Below are 13,836 nucleotides of genomic sequence, written 5' to 3'. Positions count from 1 at the left end.
TTATATGTGCTCAAATAATTCCACGCTTCCCATTTGCCATGTTCTTCAAATTTGCAATTGCTGTTCAAAGTCTGCAAAAGATCATAAGCTCCCTGAGGCAAAGTCTGTATTATTCATTTTTAATGTTCCTTATAAGATGTAAAAGAAAAATAAGTTAATATGTTCATTTATTCATCTTACGAACATGCTTTTTAGGTACTGTTGTATACTATACACTGCTTTCAGCTCTAGGGATAAACTGTGATTCCCTGCACTATGGACGTTACATTAAAGTGGAAGAGAGAGAGAATAAACAGTATGTTAGGTGAGAAGTACTGTAAAGAAAAATAAAGCCAGATAAAGGGATGGGGAATGTTAGGAGGTGGTGAGATGAGGAGCATTTTAGAGATAGGGTTATCAAGAAAGGTCTTTCTGAGAAGGTGACACTAGAGGAGGGACCTGAATGAAAAGAGAAAGTGGGAAGAGGTTGGGGGAGTATTGTAAGCATAGGGAACCACACATGTGAAGTCTGAGGCAGGAATGAGCTGAGCTTGTTCAAGGACCCACAAGAAGGCACAGTGGTTAAAAGGGGGCAAGTCAGGTGGTGTGAGGTAGGGAGTGAAGTCAGAAGGACAGACAACTGGTATTGGATCATGGTGATTTGGTAAAGCATGGTAGGGATTTGGATTTCTTTTCAAGTGTGATAGGAATCTGTTGGAGGTTTTTTTAGCCCAAATCTAGACTATTAGAAAGTTCAGGGCTGGCCTGGTGGCTCAGGTGGTTGGAACTCTGTGCTCCTAACTCTGAAGGCTGCTGGTTCGATTCCCACATGGGCCAGTGGGCTCTCAACCACAAGGTTGCCAGTTCAACTCCTCGAGTCCCGCAAGGGATGGTGGGCTCTGCCCCCTGCAACTAAGATTGAACACAGCACCTTGAGCTAAGCTGCCTCCCGGATTGCTCAGTTGGTTGGAGCGCGTCCTCTCAACTACAAGGTTGCCGGTTCGACTCCCGCAAGGGATGGTGGGCTGCGCCCCCTGCAACCAGCAAACGGCAACTGGACCTGGAGCTGAGCTGCGCCCTCCACAACTAAGATTGAAAGGACAACAACTTGATTTGGAAAAAGTCCTGGAAGTACACACTGTTCCCCAATAAAGTCCTGTTCCCCTTCCCCAATAAAAATCTTAAAAAAAAAAAAAGAAAGTTCAGAAGTAACCAAAATATCTTGTGCAACATAAACTGACCCTTGATGTTCTCAGAAGGCACTTCCAGACCTATGCAAATTCCCCATATGCAAATTCCCCAATTTGTGACTACAGAACTCTGTACAAGTTCCTGTCTTTCTCCCAAATCATTTTGGTTAACAACCATATTTATGTACATATACTCTACAAGGTAACTCCATTTTATACTTTTTCTAATATTTTCTCTCATTTAATGCCTATTTACAAAAAAAAAAAAAAAAATTTTACAAATTCCTTTCTAGTTTTAGGATATGCAATCCTAAATACAGAGCAACCTAGTTATAATGAGATATGAGTGGTGGGTAGTGAGCTAGGCCTGCTTAGTAGTAACTGGGTGATTGGTTTCCACAGAACAAGATTCAGATCAGTGCATTGTCCAAATTACAAATTACACAGCTCATGGTTTCTGGAAGAATAGCTGAATCACGTTTATTAAATCCATGAATGTCAAAGAATCTGCTCATATATAGTTAATATTTACAATGGTGAATCTAGGATAGGAAAAACATTCTTTTTTACTTTTTATTTTTTTAAATATTTTTGTGGTTTGTTTTTTTTTTATTAGTTTCAGGTGTACAAAACAACATAATAAGTAGACATTTACGCCCCCACACAAAGTGATAACCCCAAGTTTACTACTCATCTGACCTCGTACGTATTGTGTTTCCCCAAAAATAAGACCTAGCCGGACAATCAGCTCTAATGTGTCTTTTGGAGCAAAAATTAATATAAGATCAGGTCTTATAGTAAAATAAGGTGATTGTCTGACTAGGTCTTATTTTCGGGGAAACACAGTAGCTATTACAATACCATGACTATATTTCCTATACTGTACTTTACATCCCGTGACTGTGTGTGTGTGTGTGTGTGTGTGTACACATAAATACACGGAGGGTGCCAAAAAAAATGTATGCACATCTTTAGAAAGGAAAACTATTAAAATTAAAATATTCCATATACACCAATAACAAAAGATGAATACAAGTCACATTTGACGTCTGCAATTACAGGACGTGCTCAAAATGGTTACCATCAGTGTCCAGACACTTCTGATTACAGTGAACTACTGCTTGAGCAACGTTGCCCAAAGTGTCCACTTATATACATTTTTTGGCACACCCAGTGTGTGTGTGTATATATATGTGTGTGTGTGTGTGTGTGTGTGTGTGTATAATTGTAGTTGACATTTAGTAGTATTTTATATTAATTTCAGGTATACAGCACAGTGGTTAGGCATTTATATAATCCCCCCGATCTAAGTCCAATACCCATCTGACACCCTACGTAGTCTTTACAGCATTATTGACTATATTCCCCATACTGTATTTTATATCCCTGTGACTATTTTGTGAATACCAGTTTGTACTTTCTAATCCCTTCACATTTCTTATCTATCCCCCAATGCCCCTCGCTTCTAGCAACCATCAGTTTCTTCTCTGTATCTATGAGTCTATTTCTGATTCATTTAGTCTGTTCTTTAGATACCACATACAAGTGGGATCATATGGTATTTGCCTTTCTCCGTCTGACTTATTTCACTTAGTATAATATCTTCTATGTCCATACATGTTATTGCAAATGTAAGATTTCATTCTTTTTTATGGCAGAGTAATGCTCCATTTATAAATTTACTGCAGTTTCTTTATCCAGTCGTTTATTGATGGGTATTTTGGTTTCCATATTTTGGCTATTGTGAATAACACTGCAATAAACATAGGGGTGCATGTATTTTTTGAATTAGTGTTTTGGATTTCTTTGGATAAATACCCAGCAGTGGAATTGCTGGGTTATAAGGTAGTTCTATTTTTAAATTTTGAGGAACCTCCATACTGTTTTCCACAGTGGCTGTAGCAGTTGTAATCTCACCAAAAGTTCACAGAGGTTCCCTTTTCTCCACATCCTCGCTAGTACTTGTTTTCTGATTAGCACTGCAATAAACATAGGGGTGCATATATTTTTTGAATTAGTGTTAGCCATTCTGGTGCAAGTGAGGTGGTATCTCATCGTGGTTTTTATTTGCATTTCTCTGATGATGAGTGACGTTGCACATCTTTCCATATGTCTATTGGCCAGCTATATGTTCTCTTTTGAAAAATGTCTATTCAGGTATTCTGCCCATTTGTTAATTGGATTATTTGTTTTTTTGGTGTTGTGTGAGTTTTTTACAAGTTTTGGATATTAACCCCTTATCAGATGTGTCATTGGCAAATATCTTCTCCCATTCAGTAGGATGTCTTTTTGTATTGTTGGTGGTTTCCTTGGCTGTGAAAAAACTTTAGTTTGATGTAGACCCATTTGTTTATTTTTTCTTTTGTTTCTCTTGCCTGAGTACATACCACTAAAAATGTTACTAAGGGTGATGTCTAAGAGTTTACTTCCTATATTTTCTTCTAGGAGGTTTATGGTTTCGGGTCTTACATTTAAGTCTGTAATCCATTTTGAGTTTATTCTTCTATATGGTGTAAGAAGGTGGTCCAGTTTCACATTTTTTGCATGTATTTGGCCAGTTTTCCCAGCATTAAATACACTGTCTTTACCCCAGTATAAATTCTTGCTTCCTTTGTCATAGATTAAATGACCATATAGGCATGGATTTATTTCTGGGCACTCTGTTATGGTCCATTGATCTATGTGTCTGTTTTTATGCCAATACCATGCTATTTTGATTACTATAGGATTGTAGTATAATTTGATATCAGGTAGCATGATACCTCTAGGTTTGTTCTTATTTCTCAAGATTGCTGTGGCTATTCAGGGTCTTTTGTGATACCATATAAATTTTAGGATTGTTTGTTCTAGTTCTATGAAAAATGCCATTGGTATTTTGATAGGGATTGCATTGAATCTACAGATTGTTTTGGGTGGTATGGGTATTTTAACTATATTAATTATTCCTATCCATGAGCTTGGTGTATGTTTCCATTTATTTGTATCTTCTTTAATTTCTCTCTCGAATGTCTTATAATTTTCTTAGTTAACTTCCTTGGTTAAATTTATTCCTAAGTGGTGTTTTTCTTTCTTTTTTTTAATGCAATTGTAAATGGAATTTTTTTTTAATTTCTCTTTCTGCTAGTTCATTATTGGTGTATAAAAACACAACTGATTTCTGAATATTAATTTTGTATCCTGCTGCTTTACTGAATTCATTTATCAGTTCTAATAGTTTCTTGGTGGAATCATTGGGGTTCTCAATACACATCATCTGCAAATAATGACAATTTTACTTCTTTCCCATTTGGATATCTTATTTCTTTTTCTTGTCTGATTGCTGTGGCTAGAACTCCCAGTACTATGTGGAATAAAAGGGCATCCTTCTGTTGTTCCTGATCTTAAGGAGAATGCTTTTAGCTTTTCCCCATTGAGTATGATGTTAGCTGTCGGTTTGTCATATATGGCCTTTATTATGTTGAGATATGTTTCCTCTAGTCTCACTTTGCTAAGACTTTTTATCATAAATGGATGCTGGATTTTGTCAAATGCTTTTTCTGCACTTATTGATAATGACCATATGATTTTTATTTTTTATTTTGCTTATGTGGTGTATCACACTAATTGAATCAACCTTGCATACCTGGAATGAATCCCACTTGATCGTGTTGTATGAAATTTTTAATGTATTGCTGAATTTGGTTTGCTAATATTTTGTTGAGGATTTTTGCATCTATGTTCATTAGGGATATTGACCTATAGTTTTATTTTTTGTAATGTCTTCGTCTGGTTTTGGAATCAGGGTAATAGTTGCGTCATAACATGAGCTTGGGAACTTTCCCTCCTCTTGGATTTTTTGGAATAGTTTGAGGAGACTAATTCTTCTTTTAATGTTTGGTGAAATCCACCTGTGAAGTCATCTGGTCCAGGACTTTGTTTATTGGGAGCTTGTTGATTACTGATTTGCTTTCATTGGTAATAATCGGTCTGTTCAGATTTTGTTTTTTCTTGAGTCAGCCTTGAAAGACTGTATACCTCTAGGAATTTATTTCTTCCATATTGTCCAATTTTTGGCATTTAGTTGCTCGTAGTATTTTCTTTAAATTTTTGTATTTCTGTAGTGTCAGTTTTCACTTCTCTTTCTTTTTGATTTTATTTAGGTCCTCTCTTTTTTTCTTGATGAGTCTGGTTAAAGATTTGTCATTTTGTTTTCCCCGTCACCCCACCTCCCTCCCCCATAACAACTCTGATTCAAGTCGTTGTTCTCAGTCTAGTTGTTGAGGACACAGCTCCCTGGCCCATTTTGGTATTATGAGCATTGTGCTGTACCTGGCTGAGGCAGTTGGCTGCCGGCCACTCACACTGGCTGCCAGCCACTCACAGCAGCACACAGCACCCCACAGCAGCTCTCGCCGGCCGTCAGCCACTCACAGCTGCCCAGCTCCAGATCGAGCCATTTTTCACCATCTTAGCTCCAGAGGGCACAGCTTACTGGCCCATGTGGGACTCGAACCGGCGTTCCAACTGCCTAAGCCACACAGCTGCCCGCATTTGTCACTTTTAAAAAAACCAGCCCTTGGTTTCATTGATCTTTCATATTGTTTTTTTTAGTCCCTATTTTGTTTCTTTCCGCTCTGATCTTTATTATTTCCTTCCTTGTACTCATTTTGGGCTTTGTTTGCTGTTCTTTTTCCAGTTCCCTTAGGTGTAAAGATAGACAGTTGATTAGTGACTGTTGATTTGAGATTCTTCTTGTTTCTTTAGGCAAGCCTGCATTACTATGAATTTCCCTCTTAGGACTGCTTTCACTGTGTCCCATACATTTTGGATCATTGTGGGTTTTTTTATTGTCTCAAGGTATCTTGATTTGATATTTTCCCTGATCTCATTGTTCACCCATTCATTATTTAGTAGCATGTTATTTAGTCTCCATGTGTTTGTGTGTTTTTCAGATTTTTTTCTTGTAATTGATTTCTAGTTTCATAGCACTGTGGTCAGAGAAGACACATGATTTCAATCTTCTTAAATTTATTGAGACTTGTTTTATGGCCTAATATGTTATCTGTATTGGAAAATGTTCCGTGTGCACTTCAAAAGAATGTGTATTCTGCTGCTTTGTGGTGAAATACTCCAAAAATATCAATTAAATCCATCCGGTCCAGTGTGTCATTTAAGGCCATTGTTTCTGTGTTAATTTTCTGTCTGGGAGGTTTGTCGATTGGTGTCTGGGGTGTTAAAGTTCCCTACTGTGATTGTGTTAATATTACTGTTGAACTCTGTCTTTATGTTGGTCAATATTTGCTTTGTATATTTAGGTGCTCCTGTGTTGGGTGCATAGATGTTTATTAGAATTATGTCTTCTTGTTGGACTGATCCCTTTATTATTATGTAATGTCCTTCTTTTTCTCAATTGTAGTCTTCGTTTCTTATTGTAGTCTCCACTATAAGTATTACTCCCCCGCCTTTTTTTTCTCTTTTCCATTTGGGTGAAATACCTTTTTTCATCCCTTTACTTTCAGTCTGTGTGTGTCTTTCAATCTGTGGCGGGTCTCTTGTAGACAGAATATGCATGGGTCTTGTTTTCTTATTCAGCTATCCTGTATCTCTTGATTGGAGCATTTAATCCATTTACATTTAAAATGATTATTGATAGGTACATAGTTATTGCCATTTTATTCATAGTATTGATCTTCGTTTGTTTTGTCCTTTCTTACACTTTAAGAAGTCCTTTTTAACATTTCTTGTAATACTGGCTTGGTGGTAATGAGTTCCTTTAGTTTTTCTTGACTGAGAAGCTCACTATCTCTCCTTCAATTTTAAGTGATAACCTTGCTGGGTAAAGTAGCCTTGGTTTTAGGCTCTTGTTCGTGACTTTGAATAGTTCCTGCTGCTCCCTTCTGGCTTGCCAAGTTTCTGTTGAGAAATCAGCTGACAGTCTTATGGGAGCTCCCTTGTAAGTAACTAGTTGTTTTTCTCTTGCGTTTAGCATTCTCTCTTTGACTTTAACCTTTGCCATTTTAATTATGATATGTTGTGGTGTTGGCCTGTTTGGGTTCATCTTGTTTGGGACTCTGCACTTCCTGGCTTGTATGTATATTTTCCTTTGCCAGGTTAGGGAAGTTTTCAGTCATTATTTGTTCAAATAGGTTCTCGATCCCTTGCTCCCTCTCTTCTTGTAGTACTTCTATGATGCAAGTGTTGTGACACTTGGTATTGTCCCACAGTTCCCTTAAACTGTCGTCATTGGTTTTTGTTCTTTTTGTTGTTGTTGTTCCAATTGGGTGTTTTCTCTCACCTTGCCTTCTAAATTGCTGATTTGATCCTCTGCTTTATTTAATCTGTTGATTCCTTCTAGTGTATTCTTCATTTCAGTTATTGTATTCTTTATTTCTGACTGGTTCTTTTTCATGGTCTCTATGTCCTTCTTTATGTTGGCTATGTCTTTGTTGAAATTCTCACTAAGTTCCTTAAGCATTCTTATAACTAGTGTTTTAAACTGTGTCTCTGATAGGTTGGTAGCCTCCATTTCATTTAGTTTTATTTGTGGAGGTTTCTCCTGTTTTTTTTTATTTGGGGCATATTTCTTAGTTTTCTGATTGTGGCTGCCTCTCTGTGTTTGCTTCTATGTATTAGGTAGATCTCCTGTGTTTTTAAGTCTTTGCTGGGTGGCCTTATATACAAGGTGTGACAGTTCACGATCTTGCCACTGCGCTTACATTGGCAGCAGTACAAACAGCTTGGTAAAGTTTCCTAACCTCCGTGTATCAGTGTCTCACACTGTGTTCATGTTGACGTGTGGCGGTGTCTTGCTGAGTGGTGTTCATTATTGTTGTCGCGTGTTTTTCTGTCGCAAGAATGTCTGAGCTTGAATGAGAGCAACAAACAAACATTAAATTTCTTGTTAAACTTGGCAAGAATGGAAGTGAAGTCAAGGACATGTTAGTCCATGTTTATAGGGATAATGCCATGAAGAGAACAGCAGTGTACAAATGGATTAAACATTTTCGTGAGGGGAGAGAACATGTCACTGATGAAGAGAGGTCAGGGCAGCCAGTAACAAGCAGAACTGATGAAAACATTGCAAAAATTCATCGAATTGTGCGTCAAAAATCGTCAGCTGACTGTGAGAAGGATAGCAGACCAAGTAAACATCGATAGAGAAACAGTTAGAAAAATCTTAACTGAACATCTTGGCATGAGAAAGGTGTGTGCAAAAATGGTCCTAAAGGAGCTCACTGATGAACAAAAGCAAAGCAGAGTCGAAGTTTGCCAAGACCTTTTGGAGAGGCAAGACGATGTTTTGGGCCGTGTTATCACTGGTGATGCAACATGGGTATATTAAAGTTCCATCAGTTCAAATCAAAAGTCAAAATGATGTTGCTAACCTTTTTTGATATCAGAGGGATTATTCATTATGAATTTGTACCAACAGGACAGACAGTTAACCAAGTTTACTATTTGGAAGTGCTGAAAAGGCTGCGTGAAAAAGTTAGACGACCCGAACTTTTCACCAACAATTCATGGCTCTTACATCATGACAATGCACCAGCTCACACGGCACTGTCTGTGAGGGTTTTTAGCCAGTAAGCAAATATTGGAACACCCACCCTAGTCTCCTGATCTGGTTCCCAATGACTTCTTTCTTTACCTGAAAATAAAGGAAATATTGAAAGGAAGACATTTTTATGACATTCAGGACATCAAGGGTCATATGACGACAACTCTGATGGCCATTCCAGAAAAAGAGTTCCAAAATTGCTTTGAAGGGTGGACTAGGCACTAGCATCAGTGCATAGTTTCCCAAGGGAAGTACTTCGAAGATGACCTCAGTGATATTCAGCAGCGAGGTGTGTAGCACTTTTTCTAGGATGAGTTCGCGAACTTAATTGTCAGCGCTTGTAGTATGAGTCTTATATGGTCCAATGGTACAGTCTCCCTAATCTCCTGTGTGTGTGTTCCAGGAGTGTCCCTTGAGTGTCTTGTGTGTGTTCTGCTCTATTTTTGATGACTTCTGGCATGTCAGTTGTTGGGATTGACTCCCAGGCTGGCTGGCTGTGATGACTGGCTATGCCCACCGTGTATGAACTTGTGTGGGGGCTGACCCCTCATAGGAGGCTTCACCTCTGCAGGCTCTTGTGCCTGTTGAGACCCCCGCCCCCCTTTAGGTGGGCCTCTTGTGGGGCTAACCAAGTTGTGCTCTGCTGTGGTCCGAAGCAGCCTCTGGGTGTGTTGTTTCTGGTGTCTCTTGGGTGGGGCTCCCATGCAGGCCAATTTCAGCCTCACCTGTTACCTGCCCACCGCTACCTTGTAGGAGCCACAAAGCCATACGTGGTTGGCTGCTGCTTGTGCTGGACCTAGATGTTTGTGGGGGTGGCCTCGCTGTGAATTGTGGCCAGCTGCCACCAGTATTGGGACAGCTTAGCAAAAGGCCCAGGGCCATCTGCCAGCTGCCCATAAGGCTCAGCTGTTGAAACAGCCACCTTTAGGTACTCGTGATAGGCCGGTTGACCCAGTGTTGAATGTCCCTCACAGTACAGTACTAGTAGGACAGAGTTTCAGGGAGTTATGAGACATGGTCCTTGGTTTTTAGAAAATTAATGCAGATTCAGTTCTTACACCAGTGTCTGGCGCCCTGATGTCACCTCAGCCAGCCACAGCTCACCTCAGGCTCGCAAATCCCTGAGAGCTGCCAAAGAGCGGCTGTGGCACAGGTTTTGCGTGACTATCCACCACCAAAAGCTTCCCAGGTTGTCACGGGCCATCTACTGCTGTAAAAGGCTTCCACTGCTTGTGGAGCGGGCTGTCCACCCAGGCACTGAGAGTGCCCCTGGCAATGCAGCTCTAGGTGGGCGGGGGAAGGTTCCAGGGAGCTAAGGGGTATGGTTCACGGTTTCTACAAAGTCAATTGCAGTCTTGGCTACCAGTGGCAGGCCCGCAACCTCCCCGCAAAAATGCCCTGAGAATCCCGTGGCCAACCACTGCCCGCCTCAAACTCGCAGTTTCCTGAGAGCTACTCAAGAGACACCGCAGTGCAGGTCTTGGGTCACTGCCCACGAGCAAATGTTTCCTTGACCACCATATCTGTCTACCATTGCAAAAAGGCTTGCGCAGCCTGTGGGGCAGGGCCAGCAGTCCAGCAGTCAAGAGTGTCGCGGGTGATGTAGCACCAGCTGTGCAGGAGGGCAGGGACCCAGGGCGTCACCCTAGTGGTGCACACATGTGGATTCCCCCGACCAGTGCGGTCCCAGACTTGGCCATTTGGGGGAGGGCTCAACACTGAAAAGATGGCATCCTCCTGTAGGCTACGTGTGTGTCAGGCCCTCCACGAGGACAAGAATGGCTTCTGTCCTTCCAACTCTTGCCTCTGAAGCCACACTATTCAGTCTTTCCCGACACATCCCTGGGCCTCTCGAGCTGCCGCCTCTCTAGCAGAGACCAGGTGAGTGTTTGCAAGCGAGTGGGTCTGTGTGTGGGCTCTATAAGAGGGCAGCTGGGTTTCCAGCCACCTTCTGTCTCACCAGGACAGGCAGACAGATTAGTGTCCTCGCTGATTTTCACTGCCAGATGTTGTGGGAAGTTCTCTTTCTGATACAGGACCCCTGGGCTAGTGAGCCTGGTGTGGGCCCCTCCTTCTTCTAGGGCAACCTCTGCCTCTGAGGTGTCCTTCCCCGTGTTCAGCCACTGTCTGTGGGTTTGGGGTCAGCCCTGTGCCCTGGCTGGGTTTGCGCATCTGTGCCCTCCTACCTGTCTCGATGTGGCCTCTTTATATCTTGAGTTACAGGGTTTTTATTCAGCTAGTCTTCTGATTGATTGTTCTATAATTTATTTGTGATTTTGATGTGATCCTAGGATGCAGTAGGTATAGCATTTACTTAATCTGCCATCTTGGACCTTCTCTTTTTAAGATAAATTCAGACTATTCCAAGAAGAGTCAAAGAAGTCTTCACGATACAGCTTTCGCCCAGATTCTTAAGACACCAACATTTATCACATTTGCCCTATCATTCTATCAGTATATATACATGCTTTTTCCCTAAATCTTTTGAGAATAAGCAACAAATGTGATGCCCCTTTACCTGTAGATATTTCAGTATATATTTCCTAGAAACTTGGACGTTCTCTTACATATCCACAGTACAGTTGTCAAAATCAAGAAATTAACATTCAAACAATACTGTTTTCTAGTCTCTAGACCCTTGTTCAGATTGTGCCTCGTCTCAGGAGTGCTGTTTATCTCAGACAATCTTGGCTTATGTGTTGCATGTAGTTGTCATTTAATCGGGACCAGTGTTTCTGTCTTTCTTTCATGGCCTTGACATTCACAAAGACTACAGTTCAGTTATTTAACCTTGATGCTCTTTCTTCTATACTAGGTTCTGGTCATGCTGGTTCTGGTTCTAGTCACATCTGGTATGTCAGTGTGTTCTTTACATTGAATCCCATCAGGAGACTCATGATGAGAGTGTATTCCCTTACTGGTGACATTAACTTCAATCGTTAAGGTGGTGTCTGCCAACTTTCTCTCCTGTAAAATTACCCGTGTTTTCCCTATGGAATTAAGTATCTTGTAGGGAGATACTGGAAGACTATGTAAAAATCCTGTTATTCATCAAATTTTTATCCTCTATGTTTAGAATCCCCTAATTGATCCAAAAAACAATTCATGCCTGAATCAAGTATTACTATATTGGTTACCAAACAGTGATTTTCTAATTCCATCACTCCTGTATTTAGTAGTTGTAAAGTAGAGCATTTCCTTTCCTACCCATTATTCATTCATTTATATCAGTATGGACTCATGGGGCCTTATTTTAGTAAATGAGTCCTTATTAATCTGGCCTTATTAGTGTTATTTATTTTCAAGCTCAAATTGTCCCTTTTATACTTGGTTCTGAGTACTTTCGACATGTCCCCATCAGTTTTCAGAGCTTTTTTTAGCCTTTGGCACATCAAGATACTCTAGGAATCCGATTTCTAAGTGCGTAAATAGACTAAATGGTGGAGAAGATGAAGAGCACCAGTGTTTGAAAAGTAGGTACTTAAATACTCAGTATTGCAGGGCACACCCAAGGCAGAAAGAGCGTTAAATTTCTAACTCTCAGACACTGTCCTCTCCCTGAATTTCCTAGAGGTCTCACACCCACACTGTGCTGTGCATTTTAACGAGACATGGAATTTTGAGCTTAGTTTAAACTTGCTTACCTTTCAAGTTTATCACAGCTACATCTCATTTAAACAGAATTTTCACTTACTGCATTAGGGCCCTCTTTCTGGATAACTGGAAGTGTGTTCAAAAACAGTTACCTCATGTTAGCACTTGTCTTCCTAATATCTTATGTATAACATCTAACTTCATGTTAAAAGAAGGCAGATTTCTACTTACTATGTGACAAGAATTTCCATCTGGTAACTGATCATTTGTGTCACAGACCACCTTTAGCAAGTGAGAGCCTAGTCACTTGGAGCTAACCAAGCCATGTTTGATAACCAACTAATGGCATAGCTGTAGATAGGATTCCTTTCCTGTGGGAGATTAAATATAAATTCTGTGATTCTGTACATTAATACATGCCCTTAAAATATACTGTAGAAATATAATTTTGAAAATGACAGTGAGGGAAGATGTATACTGTGAGATGTATACCAAACTTGATTGGTCCATGATGCTTTTAGTGTCTTAGTAATCTTTTCACAGCATCTCTAGACCAAAGTTTCTTCTATCATATACAGTTTATGTTACCTAATGGTTTTTTTATGCAGTTAAACGGTTAGAACTTAAGAGCAGCAGTTCTCATGGCATTCCACAGATGTCACTGTGATGCCCAGGGTACGTCAGCTCAGTTTGGGGACTCTTGCTGTAAGCAAAAAATTAAGTTGTATGTCCTATACAACTATTAAATTTGTGTGCATGTAAACAAAGGCTGGATGGAAACGCAAAGTAAAAACAATTATTTGGCTTATAGATGATTAAAAAATATTTCAACCTTTTAAAGTCATGTTTCTTTTCTGATTCTTGGTCTTTGTGTGCTATTGAGATACTTGTTCTTAGTTCCTCTCTATAGGAAAGAGCTGTAGGAATAATAAAAGGCTCCTTTTAAACTCTGTGGCAATAATAGTTCAGGAAATTTTATTGGTAAGAACCTAGCCTTTTGTGATTAAAATTAACTTTGTTCTCTTTTAGGACCATAGAGTGTTTTGGCTGATTACGGGTATTATGTTTATGGGAAGTGGCCTAATCTGGAGGCGTTTGCTGTCTTTCCTTGGACGACAGCTAGAAGCTCCTTTGCCTCCTATGGTATGAAGGGTCGGGGTCACAGCAGTAGTTAGAGTGGTCACAACCATGGGCTCTAAAGTCATACACTCTGAGCTTAAGTCATTGCAGGCTTTGTGACCCTGCGTAACTTATTTAATTTTTCTAAACCTCCGTCAGTTTTCCTATCTGTCAGTTAAGTCAGTACTACCTGCTTACCGTGTTTTCCTGAAAGTAAGACCTAACCGGACAGTCAGCTCTAATGTGTCTTTTGGAGCAAACATTAATATAAAGCCCAGTCTTATTTTACTATAATATAAGAACAGGTCTTATCTAACATAATATAAGACTGGTCTTAGGTTAATGTTTGGTCCAAAAGACGCATTAGAGCTGTTTGTCCGGCTAGGTCTTGCTTTTGGGGAAACACGGTGGTGTTAA

At 40.0% G+C, this 13,836-nt stretch overlaps 1 protein-coding gene across 2 annotated transcripts in view; it reads left to right on the top strand.

The window, feature by feature from the left end:
- The window catches only part of MRS2 (magnesium transporter MRS2), a 42,062-nt gene that overhangs the window by 25,249 nt on the left and 2,977 nt on the right, over window positions 1-13,836 (top strand). Inside the window, exons 10-11 of one of the 2 annotated variants that reach the window (XM_074319115.2) lie at window positions 10,450-10,587; window positions 13,330-13,443. In XM_074319115.2, coding sequence (XP_074175216.1) covers window positions 10,450-10,587; window positions 13,330-13,443 — 252 coding nt within the window. The remainder of the gene's footprint in view (window positions 1-10,449; window positions 10,588-13,329; window positions 13,444-13,836) is intronic. The other variant, XM_019716818.3, reaches the window with a different exon arrangement.

Source organism: Rhinolophus sinicus, chromosome 7, assembly GCF_057876585.1.
Source record: "Rhinolophus sinicus isolate RSI-liver-muscle chromosome 7, RSI-T2T, whole genome shotgun sequence".
In the NCBI taxonomy this organism is placed as follows: domain Eukaryota; kingdom Metazoa; phylum Chordata; class Mammalia; order Chiroptera; family Rhinolophidae; genus Rhinolophus; species Rhinolophus sinicus.
This window is presented reverse-complemented; position numbering and strand designations above follow the sequence as displayed.